At 39.2% G+C, this 20,079-nt stretch overlaps 1 protein-coding gene across 8 annotated transcripts in view; it reads right to left on the reverse strand.

Annotated features, from left to right (window-relative positions):
• Positions 1 to 20,079, reverse strand: part of ARL15 (ADP ribosylation factor like GTPase 15) — a 420,933-nt gene that overhangs the window by 392,382 nt on the left and 8,472 nt on the right. For 4 of the 8 annotated variants that reach the window (XM_017533219.2, XM_037740189.1, XM_017533225.2 and 1 more), the window contains exons 2-3: positions 4,755 to 4,772; positions 1,363 to 1,419 (exon numbers count right to left, since the gene is read on the reverse strand). The exons of 2 other annotated variants lie outside the window; for them this stretch is intronic. In XM_017533219.2, coding sequence (XP_017388708.1) covers positions 1,363 to 1,416 — 54 coding nt within the window. In that variant the 5' untranslated portion in view covers positions 1,417 to 1,419; positions 4,755 to 4,772. Of the gene's footprint in view, positions 1 to 1,362; positions 3,261 to 4,754; positions 4,773 to 20,079 lie in introns of those variants that run through there. 2 more of the 8 variants (XR_005201073.1, XM_017533218.2) reach the window with 2 other exon arrangements.

Here is a 20,079-nt window from a genome sequence, read left to right on the forward strand (position 1 = left end):
CCAAGTTAAGAGATGAATTCAAGGCATTTGGGTCAACTGACACAGGCTAGTGAAAAAAAAAAAAAAAAACCAAACATCTTAACATATTCATTTTTTGTTGTTGTATTGTGAAATATCTACATACGAAAAGTATATAAATACGCAGTTTAAGGAATAACATAAAGAAAACACTGTGTACCCACAATTCAAGTTAAAAACTAGAATATTACTATAACTTTTGTTTTTTGGAGACAGAGTTTCGCTCTTGTCAGTCAGGCTGGAGTGCAGTGGCACAACCTGAGCTCACTACAACCTCTGCCTCCTGGAGTTCAAGCGATTCTCCTGCCTCAGCCTCCCAAGTAGCTGGGATTACAGGCGCCCGGCACCACACCCAGCTAATTTTTGTATTTTTGGTAGAGATGAGTTTCACCATGTTGGCCAGGCTGGTCCTGAACTCCTGACCTCTGGTGATCCACCAGCCTTGGCCTCCCAAAGTGCTGGGATTACAGACGTGAGCCACCGCGCCTGACCTACTATAATTTTTAAAGCACTTTTCCTTCCCTCCACTGCTTTACAACAGTTTCTGGACCTCACATTATTGACATTTTGGGCCAGATAATTCTTAACCAGCACATTTTGAATGTTTAGCAACAACCCTGGCCTCAACCCACAAGATGACAGTAGCATACCACCACCACCACTACCATCAGTTGTGACAACCAGAATTGTCTCCAAACATTGCTATATATCCCCTGGAGGGCAAAGTCACCCCTTGTTGACGACTACTGCCACTACCTGTGAGGTAATCACAATCTGAATTTTTGCTTTTATTTATAGTTTATCAACAGCTATAACCCAAAACAATGTATTGCTTAATTCTACTGTATTTGAACTTCATAGAAATGAAATTGTACTCCATGTATTTTCCTGTGACTTGTTTCTTACATTCAACATTGTTGGTGAGACACATCCACGGTGTGTTATTATGAGCTATAATTCATACAATCATTTTTTCATATATTTTTGCTGCTGTATTATAATCCATGAAATTAAAACTCCATAATTACTTAATCCATTCTATTATTGATGGACATTCATATTGCATCTAACATTTTGCTTTTATGAATATCTCTACTAGGAACCTTTCCTACATAGGTCTTCTGGTAATTACACAACAGTTTCTCTGAGCTATATACCTAGGAGTAGAATTGCTCAGTCACAAGATATGCTCATGTTCAGCTTTATTACTTTCCAAAGCGGTTGTATAAATTTATACCCCATCAGCAGTAGAGGACAATTGCCATCACTCCACATGATTTCCAACAATAGAGTCTTCACTTATTTTTCATAACATGTGGTACCACAAAAATATACATTGCTTACCGTGTAAATCCCAATTCTACAAACAGCAAATGAGATCTGGATACATTCAGACATTCTCTATAAGATTAAAATAAGAATAAGAGATTACAACAAAATGTTTGTACCAAAGAACTGTCTCCATTTCTCTTGCTCGTTTCCCTCTTTAAAGAAAATCTGCTGTATTCCAACATCTGTCTTACGAGCAAGTGGCTGAATTTCTTCTTCCGTCTATCTGTTTTCTAGGCTAGCTCAAATAAGACAGACATAATAAAGTCTGGGGCATGTGGCTTTATCTTGGGACTATGAGGCAGATACTTTGTCCTCTAATATGAGAGCATCATTTGAGGAATGTAACCTATTGCAATGGTTTAAATTCATTTCTTTCAACTCTTGCTCTAATATCCCATTTTAATAATACATCTTTAGCTGCTACAGGTCGCTTTTTAAGCACTTCTTTTTCAGTTCAATTCTTGATAGATCATAAATGTCTATAATCCTTATAATGGATAGAAAAGAAATCTCTGTGAAAGGGAAACACTCATAGTTAAATGCTGAAAGTTATGAATGGACTAAATTTAGACAGAAGACTGAGGTCCTTGGTCTCAGAATATCAATGGGAGTACTCAACTTAGAATTCACAACTTCTTACTCCCAAATCAAATTCAGATTCCTAAAACACATGCCCACTCACAAAACCATGCATACCAAACGTGAGTACTGGTTTCTTTTCCTTTCTTTAGCTGGAGAAATATTTTTAGCACATTAAATTAGTATGTAGTGAAAATAACCCTAACTTTATACAGTCAAACACTGTTATTATGGTTTATTGTTGACAAGTTAAAACTTCTCCCTAAAGTTTATAATGCCATAAATCTCAGCAATCATGGTTTTATCCATTGTGCCAAGGAGACAGAGTCACAGGATCCCTGGCTTTCCGTGGTAGCCAAAAGGCTTTCAAAGATGCAGTCGTTGAGGAAGACCAACAAGTGGCATCAGATCCATCCTGCCTCTTCACATAACAATGACAAGAAACTAAATTCTTATGATTAAAGGAATTTGGCAAAGAAAAGATTGAAAAGCCAAAGGTATATGTATGGACATTAAAAATAAAAATTACAGCAATGGAAAATCAAACTCAAAGATAATCTATTGAGTGAAGTACTTAAACTCCATCTAAACTTTCAAATAATTCCAAACATTCAATGATGCTATTGTTCAAAATAAATGGCTGATGATTTCATACAGGGGATCATGATCACGTCTATGATTAAGTTATTATTATCATGACTATAACACTATTGGGTTTATTTTGAATGAAATACACTACTGAAAACAAACGAGGTCCATGCCCTGGCATCCTCAGAGCCCAAGACTAAGAATGCTCATTACCTTGTCCAACACCATTCTTCCCATCTACCTTTGGAAATTACCCCAAGTGGTACCATTAAAACATAGCAGTGAATGATTGAAGAATTATCTTAGAATAAACTGGAAAAGTTATTTTCCCTAACTGAAAGATAACTATCTTACTTTATACCACCTGGAATAAAAGATTTGCCAGCTTTTCTTGGAGCTAAGTGTTGTCCTATAACTAAGTTCTCCAAAATGAGATGTAACTTAAAGATGCTTAAAGGAAACTGACTCTGAGAAGGGCTCCTTTTTGCTCTTCTGCCTTTCCTACTTCTTTTCCAGGCTGTAATGGAGACTCAATGTAGCTCCAGTGACAATCTTGGATTGTGAGGGTACAATGAGAACAGTAGACACATGAAATACAGCATACAGATAAGAGAACCCAGGGATGCAGATGACAGTGGAGTTGTCATTCCCTCCTCTTTCAGACTTTGTACATGAAATAGAAAGAAACCTCTAACTTTTTGTTTTCTGAGACAGGGTCTCACTCAGTTACCCAGGCTGGAATACAGTGATGCAATCTGGACTCACTGTATCCTCAACACCCTGGGCTCAAATGATCCTCCCACCTGAGCCTCCCAAATAGCTGGGATTACCGGAGCATGCCACTATGCCCAACTAATTTTTTAATTTTTTGTAGAGACAGGGGTTCACCATGTTTCCCAGGCTGGTCTCAAACTCCCAAGCTCAAATGATCCACCTGCCTCAGCCTCCCAAAATACTGGGATTATAGGCATGAGCCACCCGCACCCAGCCCTCTAACTGGTTTAAAAATTTTATGTGCCTCTCACCGCCTAACCTAATCCTAAAAAATATAGAGCAACATTTGTTTTTAAAAAGTAGGTATCCCCAGTGCCACGTGAAAGGGCTCTAGCATCTATCATGAGAGAATAACTCTTTTTGTGAGCTTTATATTTTAAAGAGGGAGAAATGTTTACTCTTTAGTTACTAAAAACCTACTTTCCACTCCTTCCTTCTCATAGTCCCAAAATGTACAAGTATTGTTGTTGGGTTTGCTAAAATTATTACCCTGAAATCCCTTAATTTATTTTGTGTAACTTCTTTTCTGACTAACCATATTACCTCATTCTCTCTAACCTCTAATCCTTACAAATACTGCCTTATCCTTGAACATCCGACCTCAGACCAGGTGGCATGTCTCTTGCCCCAGCTCCAAATTCATTCTAACAATAACATTCTCAACAATGGCCTCTTCCCTCTAATTACTAGGAGTCGGATACACAGAGGTATTTAAAAGCATAACCAAACTTCCTTTGATCACAGTATATAAACTAGTAATAAATTTTAAATAATTATACTATTTCCCTGTATAGATGCTCTATTTGCAAGAAACTATTTTAACTATAAACTCGTGAGACATAGGCATAACTTGGAATGAAGGATAAGTAGTTAATTATTCCCAATAAAAGAATAAGTTTCAGCCAGGTGCGGTGGCTCACACCTATAATCCCAGCACTTGCTGAGATGAGTAGATCCTTTGAGGTCAGGAGTTTGAGACCCCCATCTCTACTAAAAATAGAAAAATTAGCTGGGTGGAGTGGCAGGTGCCTGTAATCCCAGCTACTCAGGAGGCTGAGGCAGGAGAATCGCTTGAACCTGGGAGACAGAGCTTGCAGTAAGCAGAGATCGCACCACTCCACTCCAGCCTGGGCAACAGAGCAAGATTCCATCCCAAATGAATGAATGAGTGAATGAATGAATGAATGAATGAATGAATAAATTTCTATGGCAGATAAACTCTAACCCAGTAGCCCCTACAGTGGTATTCACAAATCAACATCTAGACTTGCCTGAGAAAGAACTCAAGAATATTATTTCAAGAACAAATCTCATCTTTGCTGCCTCATCTAATAAAAGAGCAAAAAAGATGTCAAAAACAAGACAGATTAGTTAAAATCTGTTTAAGACAGTTCTATAGAAAAAGAATACCTAAGACAGAAAGGAAAAAGAACACTAAATTTGAAATTAATGTGATTACTTACAGTTTAGTGTTGTTTTCCCTAAGAAATTTCAAAGGTAAGCATGAAAATAAAGGAGAAAACAAAACTTCAACAAGATGGCAGAAAATAAATATTATTTACTATACAGTCCAAAATGATATCAAGGTATAATTTGAGTTCCGTCAGAGGGTTAAAAACACAATTTTCTTTCAGAGAGCTATTTTTTATACTTAATATAATTGACAGTTCTAATTTTGAGGTCCTGTGCAATCCCTCATCCTGATACAAAACAAGATGACAATTCTATTATCTTCTCCTCTGTAATTCTGCTTGATGAAAATAAAAAAGTTAAAACAGCCAAGCCAATTCTTCAGAGTCCTGCAAGTCTTATGTTAAAACTAGTAAAACAAGAAAGGGTATAGGGAAGCAGTAAAACCCCTTCGAATGAGACCCTGGGTTGGATTATCTATTTCCAAATAAGATTAAGATCCAGCATTTCCTCTCAATAGCAGGCAAATGGGCTGAAAGCAAAGATGTAGTAAATGGGGGATACAGAGAGTGACTACCCGTTCCAAAGTACATGGGGGCGACACAGTGCCGCGTGGGGGGAATCCTCTCTGAGTAAAGGTCGTCTGTCAGTTATGCTTTAGTCACTCCTCCAGATCGGAAATAAACACTTGGGAATGCCACCTACTTCAGGACTGGCCTCTCCTTCTGTTAGTATTGTCACTGAAAACATTAACAGTGCATTATTTAATAACTCCCTTAGTTTCCCCAAATAGGGGAAAAAAAAGTAAAAAAAAAAAAAAAAAACTATGAGCCGGGCGCAGTGGCTCACGCCTGTAATCCCAGCACTTCCGGAGGCCAAGGCGGACGAATCACGAGGTCAAGAGATAGATACCATCCTAGCCAATATGGGGAAACACCGTCTCTACTAAAAATCAAAAATTATCTGGGTGTGGCGGCACTTGCCTGTAGTCCCAGCTACTCGGGAGGCTGAGGCAGGAGAATCTCCTGAACCTGGGAGGTGGAGGTTGCGGGGAGCCGAGATCATGCCACTGCACTCCAGCCTGGCACAGAGTGAGGCTCGGTCTCAAAAAAAAAAAAAAAAAAAAAAAAAAAAAAAACCTAAGTACAAAATAAAATGAGGATTTATTTACAAAATGTAGAGTATTTTGCTCCTCAACATATATGTTATAGCTTCTTCAAATTAGGGAAAAGGATGATGATAATCTACCCAAAGAGAAACATTTGCAATCTAAAGCAAAGCTAATAAAATTGGCCTCTCAATATTTTCTAAAAATGTTTGCAGTGGTAACAGTGCCAACAGCATCCCAAGAGCATCTATACTTTCAAAGCAATCTACAAATGTCCATGGATGAAACATGTAAGAGTTCAATCAGTAATTCAAAAATAAATCATTCCCTTCCCTATTAAAAAATAACAATCAGCAGCAGCAGCACATGATCTCTTCATGAAATTCAATCGCAAAGATTTGAAAGGCCATCTAACAGAAATAACCTAAGATTTGAAAAGTCATCTAGCAAAAATAACCAAAGGAAAACATAAATGATCATATCAAAAGTTACCAATTTCATCTGGTAAAATGTTAGCCAATCTTCTACAAAACCACTAAAAATCACCTGTAATATCCAGACAAAAGCAGAATTTGGCTGAAATGCTGAAGGTAAGAATAGTTCTCATTCTGAAAAATTCTGATTAAAAAGTATGGAGAGAGAGAAACAAATCCCCTTCTAATTTACCAGAGTAAAATAATGAGTATCATTATTTTATTTGGGAGAATTTATCTTGGAGATTTTATTATCTTGGAGATTTTAATTATCTTGGAGAATTTATTCCTTCACTTTTGACCAGGCACTGGGAATTTAAAAACTTGGTCCAAAGAAAGAAAACAAAACACAAAAAATTTGCAGGGTTTAAAAAAAAAAAAAAAATGAGACAGGGTCTCACTCTGTCACCCAGGCTGGAGTGCAGTGGCACAATCTTGGCTCACAGCTGCCTGGACCTCCCAGACTCGAGCAATTCTCCCACCTCAGTCTCCCAAATAGCTAGGACTACAGGTGCACTCCACCACACCCAGCTAATTTTGTTTATTTATGTATTTGTCTGTAGAGATGAATTCTCACTATTTTGCCAAGGTTAGACTCAAACTCCTGGGCTTCAGTGGTCCTCTCACCTCGGCCTCCCAAAGTGCTGGGATTGCAGGAATGAGCCACTGTACCTGTCCCAGAGCATCTTTAATGTGGCAAGCACTTCTAGGTAAGTGTTAAGTATTTGAAGATAAAGAAGTCCAAACCCTAATGTCAGTGATCCTCCAGCTCAGGAGAAAGCAGTAATTAAACATACCTGTGCCAGACAAGCACAATGTAAATGTGTTCAGCACAATAAGGGGTATGCACAAAGGGCTTTAGGGAAACAGAGTATAGCACTGAAGTCATTCTTACAGGCATGTCAGGAAAGACTCTGAAGCATCTCCTGAATTTTGAGTCTTAAAAGATTGAGAATTAATCAGGTTCAAAGGAACACAGAAGAAAAGGGGATTCCAGATAAAAGTGAAAGCAAGAAACATCCCATAATATGCATGCATCTGGTGGGCTGCTAATACATGCCCTAAACACCTTCCTAGTCTTTGCAAATAATTGCTTCTCAATCCAATATCAATTATTGATAACTACTGACAATCTACATACTACTTAAAATGCATTCACATCAATATACAAAACATCCTCAATTTTAAGACTTACCTCTAACTTCCTGCCAAAGGAATTTCTACATGTTGGGGACTTAGTATGGTCACATTATAGAGTCTGTTTTGCCTCCCCATCCTTTTAGATACAAAAGCCCATAAGCAAGATTCCACAGCTGATTGAACTAGCAGGCAGTTTAGCCTTAGCAGCTGACTAACAATGACGGTATGACTTAATATGAACAGTCAGGCTAGCCTAATCATATTCTCTTCCTCCCGAATTGAGTTGAAAAATACTGAAAAGATGATGCAGTCCATAATGCAAAATAAAACTGATGGAATACAAAAAGCAAAGCTATTAAATAACTTCATAACCATGCAGAATCATGGCAATCTAAATGTACAAAGCCATGAGTATGAATAAAAAGAAACTGTACAAAAAACAAAAGCTATGCAAAGCAGAGAATAACAACCCTACTAATAACCCCAAGAGAAGTAGACCCAGAGAGAGATCAGTATATGAAGAAAAGGCAGAGTGTAGTTGCAGACAAGTCTGTTTCTTAGTTAAAAAATTATATTCCTCAGTTTCCTTTGCAGATAGGTATGGCAGTATGATCACATTCTAGTAAATGAGATGTAATCAGTAAGTCTTAGATGTCTTTCAAGAAAGAAGCACACTCTTCTTCTGCCCTTTCTCCATCCAGCTATCTGGAATGCAGAAGTGATGGCAGGAGCTCTGGCACTAACATTGGACCATGAGCTTAAAGTCTACACATAGTGGGCAGAAGTTTCTTGGGGCCCTAATGACTTCTAGACTTACTTGCCTGAGCAAAAAATGAAACTGTCAAAGCCAATATATGCCAACCAATTCCAGTCCTAATTGATGTGGTCGTTGAGAGAATGTGACAGAACCAAAATTTGAACTCAAGTTTTTTGGAGTTGGGAGCCAAACTCTTAATCATTATGAGCAAATGCATCCAAATAAAGGTCAAACGAACTAGTAAAGCAGGTTTACAGGTTACATGTATTTTATGATTCAACAAATCATAAAAGCCTGATGACCAAAGGCCAATAAAAAAGAAAACCATGCTGATGTAGTGTCACTCACCTACCACAAATAACACTTTGGACAAGCCTCTTTGACTCTGTAGCCTACCTGGACATATAAGGTTATTCCGCCAACACAAGTACCTACAATAAGGTATATGGGCCATAAAAACTGAATATAGGCACCAGTTCCATATGCATGGCAGAAACCTATCAAATTCGGATTTGAAAGGAGTGGAGGAGATTTTCAAGAGCACACAGGATTCTGGAAAGCCTGCAGCATATTTTGTAAGGAAGTAAGAGGCCTTTCTCATTAACTTCAAGCAAAAGAATTCTCCATACGTCATTAACAGCCAGAAGAGCTCAGCCTGGGTATTGTAACTCCCTAAACCACTGATGCCCCAGTAAGGTAAATGTAGCATGGATCGGCAATCCCTTTGAAAGGCTCAAGGGTTTTAGATGCCCAAGCTGAATCACCAATGAAGTTGGTATTAATTCTCTTCGTTAATTAAACAAATTCATATTTGCATTTGACCACCTACTTTGTGCCTAGCCACGTCCTATGCTGGGGACTGTACAGTAGCAAAGTCCCTGCTCTTATGGAGCCTACACTCCAGTGGTAGTGGCACACAAGACAACAAATAAAATCAATTCAGATGGTGACAAGTCCTATTAAAAAAAAATAAGAGAATGTGCAGGAGAGGGTAGATCTGGGGCACTGCTATTTTGAAGAGCAGATGTGGTCATTCTAACAATATTATAGACAATAAAAGAGATGCCAGAAAAGCTTTCAACAGCTTTGCTTCCCAAACCCTTGCGTAGGCAAACAGTATTCTACCATAAAAAGTCACAGCATTAGACACTCAATTCAATAATCCACAAATATTTATTGAGAAGCAGTTCTGGGAGACATTAAGAGCAAATCTAACAGATTTGGGTGTTAGACTTTCTGGAATCAAATCCAGCCATACAACTTACTATTTGTAGGAGGTTGGGCAAATTGCTTAACCTCTGCGCATCTTAATTTGTCATTTGTAAAATGAGGATTAGGGTAGTAAGAGGATTCAATGAGTTATCAAAGGAAACACAGTGAGCTCCAAATTTGTATTTTGTTTTATAGATTTTGTAATTGACACATAATGTATTTTTTAATTGAATGTCTACGTTGTTCCAGGCACAAAACTTCCTTTAAGCATTTGCATGAAGGGACTCCAGATACCAGGCGGCCCGAGGGGCTGCACTCTGCCATCAGCTTCCCTTGCACGAAGGCCTTCACTCCTACTCTTCGTGTCTCCCCCTGCTGTCTTCTGCATTACCAAGACTAACTCCTATGACTTCTCACTGCAAATAGTGACACCCAGGATGTTAACTCTGAGATTCCACAAAGAGGTTAACATTCCAAATCCAGAAGGTTTCTCTCTCACCACTCTGTCTTAACAGAGCCAGCACCTGAGACAAAACAATAAACAACATCCATTTCTAGGAAGGCCTCACAATATTGTCCAGATGGGCAATGCGCCATACTTACACTGAAAAAGTTTTAGTCTATATTATATATTTAGTCTATATTATATTATATAAAACTATATCAACTATCACTCAACATCTTAATATTCAATAATATTTCATAGTTTTAATGTTGTTATAATGATAGGCATCTACTTTGCCATGCATTGTCCATTAGGCACTTAGGAGAAAAATTAGTTAGAATCATAAAGAAAATTATATTTATTCAATTCTCCAGAATTTGGATTCATCTTCCATTCCCTCTGTCCCATTCCTTTTTGATATAATTAAATGAACACAACTTTTCAGCACTTTCTACTAAAATCTTAGAAATCATTGTTTAGGGGTTATTTCCTTGAATTTATCTTTTTAAGCCACTCCCTTGGGCATGATACCTACATTGTCAAATCTATATTTGAAATCAAAATATTCAAATGGCCAAGCTCTTTTACTAAATCAGTACTTCCATATTAACTTATAAAAACCATTATACTGCCAGGAATAAGCTGACTACAGGAGAACGTGGTCCAACAACCATTTAAAGGTTCAAAAAATTTTCTACTTGCTTATTAATTAAACAATATGGACTTTTCCTTTTGTTTTTCTGACCGTGAAGGGAAAAGAAAGGTAAGCTTTGGGGTTAGATAAACCTGGCTTTATACAATTTAAGAAGTCACTTTAGAAAACGCATCCACCCTGAACTTCAATAAGTGGTCCTCAGATGAGAAAACAGACAGTCCTTTGTTTACATGGGGGATTGGTTCCAGGACCCTCTGCAGATACTAAAATCTGTGGATGCTCAAGTTCCTATATAAAATGCTGTGATATTTGCATATAACCTACACATATCCACCTGTATAATTTAAATCATCTCTAGATTACTTATAATATTTAATACAATGTAAATGTTGTATAATTATTAGACTGTATTTTTTATTTTGCATATTTTTATTATCCTATTGTTATTTATTTGTTCAAATATTTCCAATTTACAGTTCACTGAATCTGCAGATCTAGAACCACAGATTCAGAGGGCTAACTATAATACTACTAAAGCTACTAACTCTATTGCATCAAATAAGCAAGCATGAGGTGCTTAGCAAAGGGAAGATATTTTCTCACAGGTAGTGGATCCAAAGCCAAGCCACCCACATCTACTACTGGAATGTGGATGAGTCTCCTGAACAGCGCCCCCTAGTTTCCACCTGATCCCTCTATAATCCATCCTCCACTCAGCAGCCAGAGCAAGTTTTCAACATGTAAATCTGGAGCTATCACCTCCTGCTTAAAACTATTTAATAGTTTAAGATCAATCTTAACAGAAACCCAACTCCCAACCCCAATCACCAGGCCCTACAGAATCTTACTGGGCTCCCCTGGGGCTTGGGTTCAGAGCCAATTTCTTTGGGTCACTCTTCAGCATCTGATACTCCAAGCTCTGAGATTCCTGTAAGCAGCTACACCACTGTCTCATACTTGCTAAAGACAAATAGCCCCAATCAATAAGCTCAGGGAACTACTTGTAGTTTTCTGTAAGTCCCAGGGATCCCTGTGCCCAACTCAGGTGATATGATCTACCTACTTTTGCCCCCAGGGACTCACCCTATTTCCCTTTTCTTTTTCAAGGGACACCACCTTTTCCTAAGTCTTGTAGATTTTCTCCTTACCCCTATCCCTAAGGCCTGGCTGCCAAGTGGCACAAGCCCTCCCTACCTCCCTTGCCATTGATGTCCTCACTTCTCCAAAGGTGTGCACACTGGCCCTTCTTAATGAATGGGTTTTAGTGCCAAGGACTAAAGGGAACAGACAGATATGAGAAGGTTGATGTAAAAATCTAACAATTAAAGGCAGTATACTCATTGCCTATGTTTCTGACATGTCGTGTAGATAAGCAAGCGCTGCAACTCTGGCCCTCCACCTGTAACCAGCAAGCAGGTCCCTCCCAAGTCCCCTCTTTACTCTCAAACCAGAAGGTAGAATCACAACCCATGAACAAGGTGAGCTATAGCCCCTCATAAGTCCCACTCCTTTCAGATGAGTAGTTTGCATTTCTGAGGACAGAGTTCCTATTCAAGCATTCCATTAAGATGGTGAATAATGTCTACTAACCATACCTCTGGAAATTGAGTAGAACCATGCACAATTCAATTTATTAATAGGATAGTCTAATCTTACAAGTCACAAGAGAAGAAAAAAAAAAAAGGCCTTTACTAAGGTTCTATTATGCACTAGGTATTTTTATACTGTCATCTCACTCAGCACTCACAATTAGAGCAACGTGGGTATTTCCAGGTCTGCTTGACATATGAAAAAAACTAAAGGATATTAGCCTGAGGCTAGTAAGTGGCAGAACTTAGGCTACTACCTAAGTCTAATTCTAAACCAATGCTTTTCCAACTCTGCAACCCCACGCGGGGTTGCAAAGAGACAGTCAGATATTCAAGAAATAATTTTAAGTGAAAATTGAATTTTAATTATTTTAGAGACTGAAATGAGAAACGATATATCCAAATGTACTGTGTATAAAATTTTAACACACTAGGAACCACCCACACATAACTCGTGCTGCCAGAGTAACTTGGGGTGGGAGGAAAGATCACGCCTCATGATAAAACCTATGTTCTGCCTTCTGACTCAAGAGCTACTTTCCAATCTGTAACATTTGCAACTATGATTCTGTTGGAATCCTGTTTTTCCTTGATGCTACACCAAAAAGAGAACAAAATGCAAAATTAAATAAACTATTTGATAAGCCTTCAGTTCTCAACCATGTCTAAATGCAGATTTTGTGTTCATCAAAACGGCTTTATTGTCCTCACTGACAATATATAAGTAAATATCATAAATATAGACTTGTAAAAGTCAAATAGAATAATATATCACTTCTTTAATAGTCCTGCATAAAATTAGTTGGGAGAAAGAATTCCACTGCCTAAACAAAAAGAAAAGAAACGTGAATTTCTCCCCTATACCACAGTATTTTCTTACATAACTCCTAGTAAAGTGAAGAGAGATTGCCTGATACGTTAGGAACCTGACCAACGCAGAAGCAAGGAAAAAGCTGAAAGGAACCTTGCATCTACTTCAACCTCTCACTCAGTGCATGAATCCCTTTCTATGATGCCCCTAACAGGCAGGGAGCCAGCCTCTGTTCTGTCATTTCCTACTCAAGGAATGGAACAAATCTTAAGAGAATTCTTCCTTAACTGAACCAATAGCTGGCCTTCCTATGATCTTGACCTGCTCAGATTTGTAGAAAACTTTATACTCTTCAAATAACTAAAGCTATTGATCATATCATCTTTTTTTTTTGAGACGAAGTCTCGCTCTATCGCCAGGCTGGAGTGCAGTGGTGTGAACTCAGCTCACTGCAACCTCCAGCTCCTGGGTTCAAGCAATTCTGCCTTAGCCTCCCAAGTAGCTAGGACTACAGGCATGTGCCACCACGCCCAGTTAATTTTTGTATTTTTAGTAGAGATGGGGTTTCACCATGTTGGCCGGACTGGTCTTTACCTCCTAAACTCATGTGATCCGCCTGCCTCAGCCTCCCAAAGTGTCTTGCTCTTCTTTAAAGGTTCTCCTCAAATCCAAAAGCCAAAACTCCAATGCCAATGAAAAGTATAATGCAATACTGCCTCTATTCTTTGAGGAAGTAAATCCTATTCTACTAACCCAGTGGCTGGCAAATTACAATCTGTGGGCAAATCCAGTCCACTGCCTGGTTTTGACAATAAAGTTTTGTTGAAACACAGCCACACTCATCTGCCTACCTATTATCTATAGCTGCTTTCAAACTACTAAGGCAGAGTTCAGTAGTTGAAACAAAGACTGTACGACCTTCAAAGCCAAAATATTAACTTGCTGACTTTTTTCAGAAAAAGTTGTCCACCCTGTCCTTGCCCATCATCTGGGGTTTTCTGCATAAGAAAGGAAGCATATTACATTCAGTGTTACAGGCTACAGACTCAGTAGTTACAAGGGTCATTCCTGTATTATTTGGGACGCTCAAATGCTTGCCAAACATTAAGCTTGCAGTAAGTATTTGTTGAGTAAGAAAAGTCAGAAAAAGAAAGATGGAGGTTAGGAAGAAGGGAAGGTAGGGCTTTTCTTCTCTCAAAACTAACCTGAAATCCAACCTTATACAATGCTTTAAAACCTGACAGATCCTTGTCTTGCTGCAAGAGCTTTTAACACAGGGCTGCACAGCAGAATTAAAATTGAGGACCTAAAGTGACAATGTCTCATTTCAGACAAATAAACACTGATTAAAATGTCATTTAGTAAAACAAAAGTCCTTCTTAATTTTAAAAGCACAGGGAAATCCTACCCATACTTAAGTCTTAGAAGCTTATGTATTTGTTATTGTTGCTCCTGCTTGTTGTTTTAATATCACTCACTGCAATTATATAAAGCAACTGGGATAAATAATCTTTCCCTCAAATGAACTCTTAAGCACTCTGGACTTGGGGAGATGGAAAAGAATTGTTTTAAGACAGATGAGGAAAAGACTGAATCACCAATGAGCTTACTATAAATCTTGATTCTCCATGTCCTTCATGTTTTAATAATCATTCATTTGTATGATGGTTTATTCAAGACAACCTTTGTAGAAAGAATTAAAGTAGGCATCACATCTTGCACAGCTTTTATAATTTCAACTTTTTAAGCAACTTGTTTCATTATACTTGTGTTCTCTTACAAAGAATCTGATGTGAAAAATTTTTGAATTATCAACACAAGATCTTTTTCAACATGGAATCAAAATTTTTACTGAGTCCATTTTATGAAACTATTCCAAGTGACTATTAAGCTCACATAATTAATTATTTATGATAAAACGGTAAGAACTCAGACGACATGAAATGGAAAATATTCACCTATAGGTATTAACAAAGATCCCCAGTATAGTTAGGTATTCTCCCCAAATAATGACATAATAAAACTAAAACATCACTAGCACAGGAATCTCAGAATGCAGAAAAATCGCAGCCCGCATCCACAGAAATAATAAAGAGGGGCTGCACTCCAGGCTCAAAAAGTAATGCTACCCACAGCCCAACGCCATGTCCATAGGGAACTTGAAAGAGCAGGAAATGCAAAGGAAACCTCTGAGCAATCCAGTGATCCTACCTAAGTGACCCAAGCTTTTAAACACTCATAGAAATCCCAAAAAAATCATAGGAGAAAGTATGTTACACTGAAAAAAACATTACTGGTGAACAACATAAAATATATATTTCTATATAAAATTAAACAGAGAGAAATCCAATAATCACAAGAGGTTTTCTACTCTAGCCCAGCGACGAAAAAAGAACCAGGCACATTCAGGAAACATTCAAAATGACCAAGAACAGCAACATTACCCAGTAAATCGAGTGACTTGAAAAAAGAACTAGCCACATTCAGGAAACATTCAAAATGACCAAAAACAGCAACATTACCCAATAAATCATCCCAATGCTCCTTCCTCTACCATACCCTGTCTCTCAGGAAACATTCATAAAGGAAGAAGGGATAAAAGAGCTGACCAATAAATCACATGCTCTGCTTCTCAAAAGCAGAAACTTGACTTTCAAATGGTTTGACTCCAATGAAACAGGAACTGAAGCCTCCAAACAATAACAGAATTCCAGAGTAGCACCTCAGAAAACTCGCCTACTGAGTTCAAATTTGGAGTCAGCTCATGTGGCCAAACTTAGGTAACAGCTGTAAGCAGAATTGGCCTGAGGAGAGATGTGGGCCACTCTATTCCCTGCCAGGACCTTTCACCCTGTGAATCAGAAATAGCCGCCACTTAAAACACCAGCAAGCAGCTGCAGTGTCTTTAACCCAGTTACCCTACACTGTGCTTATGAGGCAGAGGCAAGGAGATTTTCGAAAGGCTGGTATGGGGAAAATGATTCGAAATGGAGTAAAATCTTTTTGGTGACAACAGTATCATAAGTCCTTGTTTTATATACAAAGTGCTAATTCAATGTCAGCAAACACTTTTGTAGTACTTACAGGATTTGGCTCTCTTTTAAATGCTTTATATATATATTAACTCAATTCTGTGAGGTAGGTATTTAATGCTATTATTATACCCATTTTGCATACAAGGAAACCTCCGGCACTGAGACTGCAGAGCAGGTAAGTCATAGAGCTAGAATGCAAATGCGGGCAGTCTGGCTCTGCCCCTAACCATTATTATGTGCAGCATCTCAGTCCAACTAAATATTTACTTCGCACTTGTACTGTGTACTTGTGCCAGGCTCTGGGCATATTAAGAGGCCTGCAACCCAGCCTTGCACTGTGCCACAATGTGCTCTGTCCTATAACAGAGACGGGAACAAAGGCTCCATGCAGGAGCATGGCTAGCACATTAGGCACCTCTGTGCCAGTTCACAAGGAGGATCTGGGCAAGCTAAGCCAGAGTTGGATTTCAGCCTCACTTGCCCCCTTGGCCAGGCACTTCCGTGCAGTGTCTAACAGGCCTCACTGTCTAAGGCAGCCCTCCAGTGGCCCTGGAAGGAGCCTCAATTTCATTTTTTGCAGTGAAAGGCTAGAAGAAAAGAAGAGAGAAAACTAAAAATTATTTCTGCATTATTATGCTCCTTGATCATTTTAATTAGATGGAAATCAGGATCACAGAGTCCATTTCGGTTTTACTAACAATGCATCCAGATTACTATGTAATTGTTCCAGATGTAACATATGAGGGCTAACTTCACAAGCTGCCCTGACAAAACAGCCCTAAGCAGGGTGCCCACAACAAAACACACTCCTGGCTCCACAGCTACCTGCAACCTGATTTCAGTCCTGTTGGAAAGGCCTCAGCATGGGCCATCTTCATTAGCTTCTGGACTCAGCACTTCAAACTACCAATTCTCTGCCCTGGGAACCTGAAACCCCAAGGACCCCTTCACAGAAATCCAGCGTTGTGACAGATCCAGACAGCAACTGAGCCCCTTGAGGGGGTCCAGTCTGCCCATTCATCAGGAACCAGAACTCCTGTGGAAATGCAACCCTCTTAGCAGAAAAGAAATAGGCTGAGAGTCTTAAGAATCTAGTAATTGAGCTGTGGGTTTAGTAATCTGAATGAGGACCCTCAGTAGCACAATCAACCTGAGTCTAATCTTCTCCCAACTCCCTAAACCCGGGAACTGCTAGATGAATTAAAATCTTTCATATTAAGGTCATCTTTACCGTACACTGCTCTGTGCCTCCATTCCATGAGCCCATCTCACACTAGTGCCTGCCCTGCCCAGCATTTCCACAGTACCCTCTGCCACAGAGGTGGTGGTACATTAACTCTGCAGTCCTACTTAGGAAGGAGGGCTTTCAAGCCAGATTCCTTGAGTTTAAATCCCAGCTCTGCCACTTTCCTTAAACAAGTTCCTTATTCTTTCTACATCTCAGTTTTGACATCTGAAAAATTGAGATGACAGTGCTAGTATCTACCTCACAGAGTTGTTGTAAGGATTCAATAAGTAAAGCCCTTAGAAAATACCTGCCAATATAAATACTGTGATTGCTTTTTTGCTATTTTGAAGAACAAGAAGAGGCAGGAAAGGAGGAAGTAAAAAGCACTAATTTGTATTATTTCAGTTACTCTTCACAGCAAATCCTCTTACTGTCCCCACTCTACAAATGAGAAAAGTGAGGCACTGAGAAGGCAACTAACTTGCCAGTTACACAGAATAGTTGGTGAAGCCAAGGCACCCAACCCAAAGCCTGCAGCACTCAACCATGAAACAAACTCCTCTATATCTACAAAAGCTCTGTTAAATGTACCCTCTATCTTGTGGCCTAACCCAATGTCTTGAACGCCCCTCCCCGACTCCTTTCAAGACTCAGGACAATCCACTCTATCTAGTGTCCTCTACTGCTCCTTGTTAATGATGTCAACAAAGCATGCCTCATTCACTAAAGATTTCTAATGTCTGGCTCAGGCTTTCACTCAAACACAAGCCCTGCTCTAGTCCTGGTGACTTCCTCATCCATAAGGATGATCTATCTGCAACTCTGGCTGTGTTTCCTCTGCTGCCTTGTGACCTTCCCATCTTTTACCTGCTGCCAGCCACAGCCACACCCTGGGGCCTCTCCTTGAAGAGCCTACCTCTGCAGTCTTCAATTCGCACCCCAATTGTCTGACCACATTGAACCTTCTTTCCCTCCAGTTTTCTGACTTGTTACTCCACACAACATTTACGGTTCAGTCTCATCAAGACCACCAGTCCCTTCTATCTCCTGCCTTCTATATGCCCTTCCTCCCTTTCCAATAACTCAGATCTCAGAGTCTAGCAATTCAAACCTTTTCTTACCAATGTACTAAGTTCCCACTCCCCATTGTCCACCCATGGATTCACCTTAGATTAGGAAAAACCATAACTCTTACCAATCTAACTGCCCACCTTCTTAAAACTATACCTAAACAGTTACAAGAACTGTCTAGTTGAACCCAGTCAACCCGAGATTCACCAGAAAAGCACACTGTTATTGTGTTAAACGATTGTTTTAAGGTGTTTATTACTCAGTAATAGATAACCAGAAAAATGCTCAAACCAAAAACCTAAGAATTACCCCAGAGATCTATTCTATCGTCATCTTCCACATCCAATTACAAAATTCTGGCAATTCTTAAATGTTGCTTAAATCCATCTGCATTTCTGCATTGTTCCTGCCCCTTCTTAATTGTGAACACTATCATCTCATTTCTGGATCAGGGTATCATCTTCCTAACTAGTCTTGCTCCAGTCTGCCCTCCCTTTCCAATGCTTCTCTGCACTGCAGACAGATCTGACCATGTCATTGCTGGCAGACTTGTTTGTTTGTTTTTCATTTTTGTTTTTGTTTTTGAGACAAAGTCTCACTCTGTCTGAGGCTAGAGTGCAATGGCACGATCTTGGCTCACTGCAAATTCCACCTCCCGGGTTCAAGTGATTAATTCTCTTGCCTCAGCCTCCCAAGCAGCTAGGATTATAGGCGCACACCACGACACATGGCTGATTTTTGTATTTTTAGTAGAGACAGGGTTTCACCATGTTAGCTAGGCTGGTCTTGAACTCCTGACCTCAGGTGATCCACCCACCTTGGCCTTGCAAAGTACTGAGATTACAGGTGTGAGCCACCACGCCCTGCCTGCAGGCAAACTTCCCATGACCCTAACTGGGCTCTGCAGCTTCCTGTCTAGCACTGCTCCAAACCTTGCTCCAAAAACACAGAACCCCTGGAGTTCCTTGAAGTCATGGGGTTCCTCACCCCCAAATCTCTGCACAACTATTCCTTCCTCCTGGCTCTGGCCTTGCCAGTCATTGGGCCAACTTTACTCAGCTTCAGTGTTGCACATGTTAAAAGACTCCTCTAGGAAGTTCTCTTTGGCCCTGAATTCTAGGTTAAGTTCCCTTTCTTGTGCTACTCCAGTCCTCTTTATTTCCCTCCGGATAGACTATGCTGCTCCAGAATGTAATTGCTGATTTTTCTTTGTACAGGAACATAAGTACCTTGAGGGCAGGCCAACGTCTTATTCACTCAACATTTTTTTAGGGAAAAAAGCAAATTTGAAAAAGACAAGGGCATTATGTTACAATTTTGGTAAAATTCTTAAAGCACACAAAATGTGACTATATATAGTTTACACCCACATGCATATATGATAAAAAGCCAAAAACATACATGAGACTGTTACTCACTAAACTCAGTTGTCACCACGGAGAAGGGTGGAGAAGGAAGCATGCAGGGAACCTGTCTTTGGTTTCATTTAAAGATCACCATAGTTTTGAAGTCAAAAATGGCATAATGTTAATCCTGTTCAATCAGGGAGATAGGTACACAGAAGCCTGTTTTTTGTTTGTTTTTTAGAAGTCTGTTATATTATTTTCTGCACTTTTCTGAATGCTTAAAATAATTCATAACTAGAAATAAAACTTTGATAGAATTCTATTTCTGTTTAGCTCCTGACTCCAGGTCTACACTGATCAGGAACAGGTATAGTCCTCCCATGCCTCAGTCAATGGTCCTGGAATGCCTCCAGATGATCATTCCCTTCCCCAAGAGAGAGAAAGGCCAGAGAAGCAGCTCTCCTGTTAAAAAAAAAAAAAAAAAAAAAAAAAAAAAAAAAAAAAAAAA

This window comes from Cebus imitator, unplaced genomic scaffold (assembly GCF_001604975.1).
Source record: "Cebus imitator isolate Cc_AM_T3 unplaced genomic scaffold, Cebus_imitator-1.0 Scaffold80, whole genome shotgun sequence".
In the NCBI taxonomy this organism is placed as follows: domain Eukaryota; kingdom Metazoa; phylum Chordata; class Mammalia; order Primates; family Cebidae; genus Cebus; species Cebus imitator.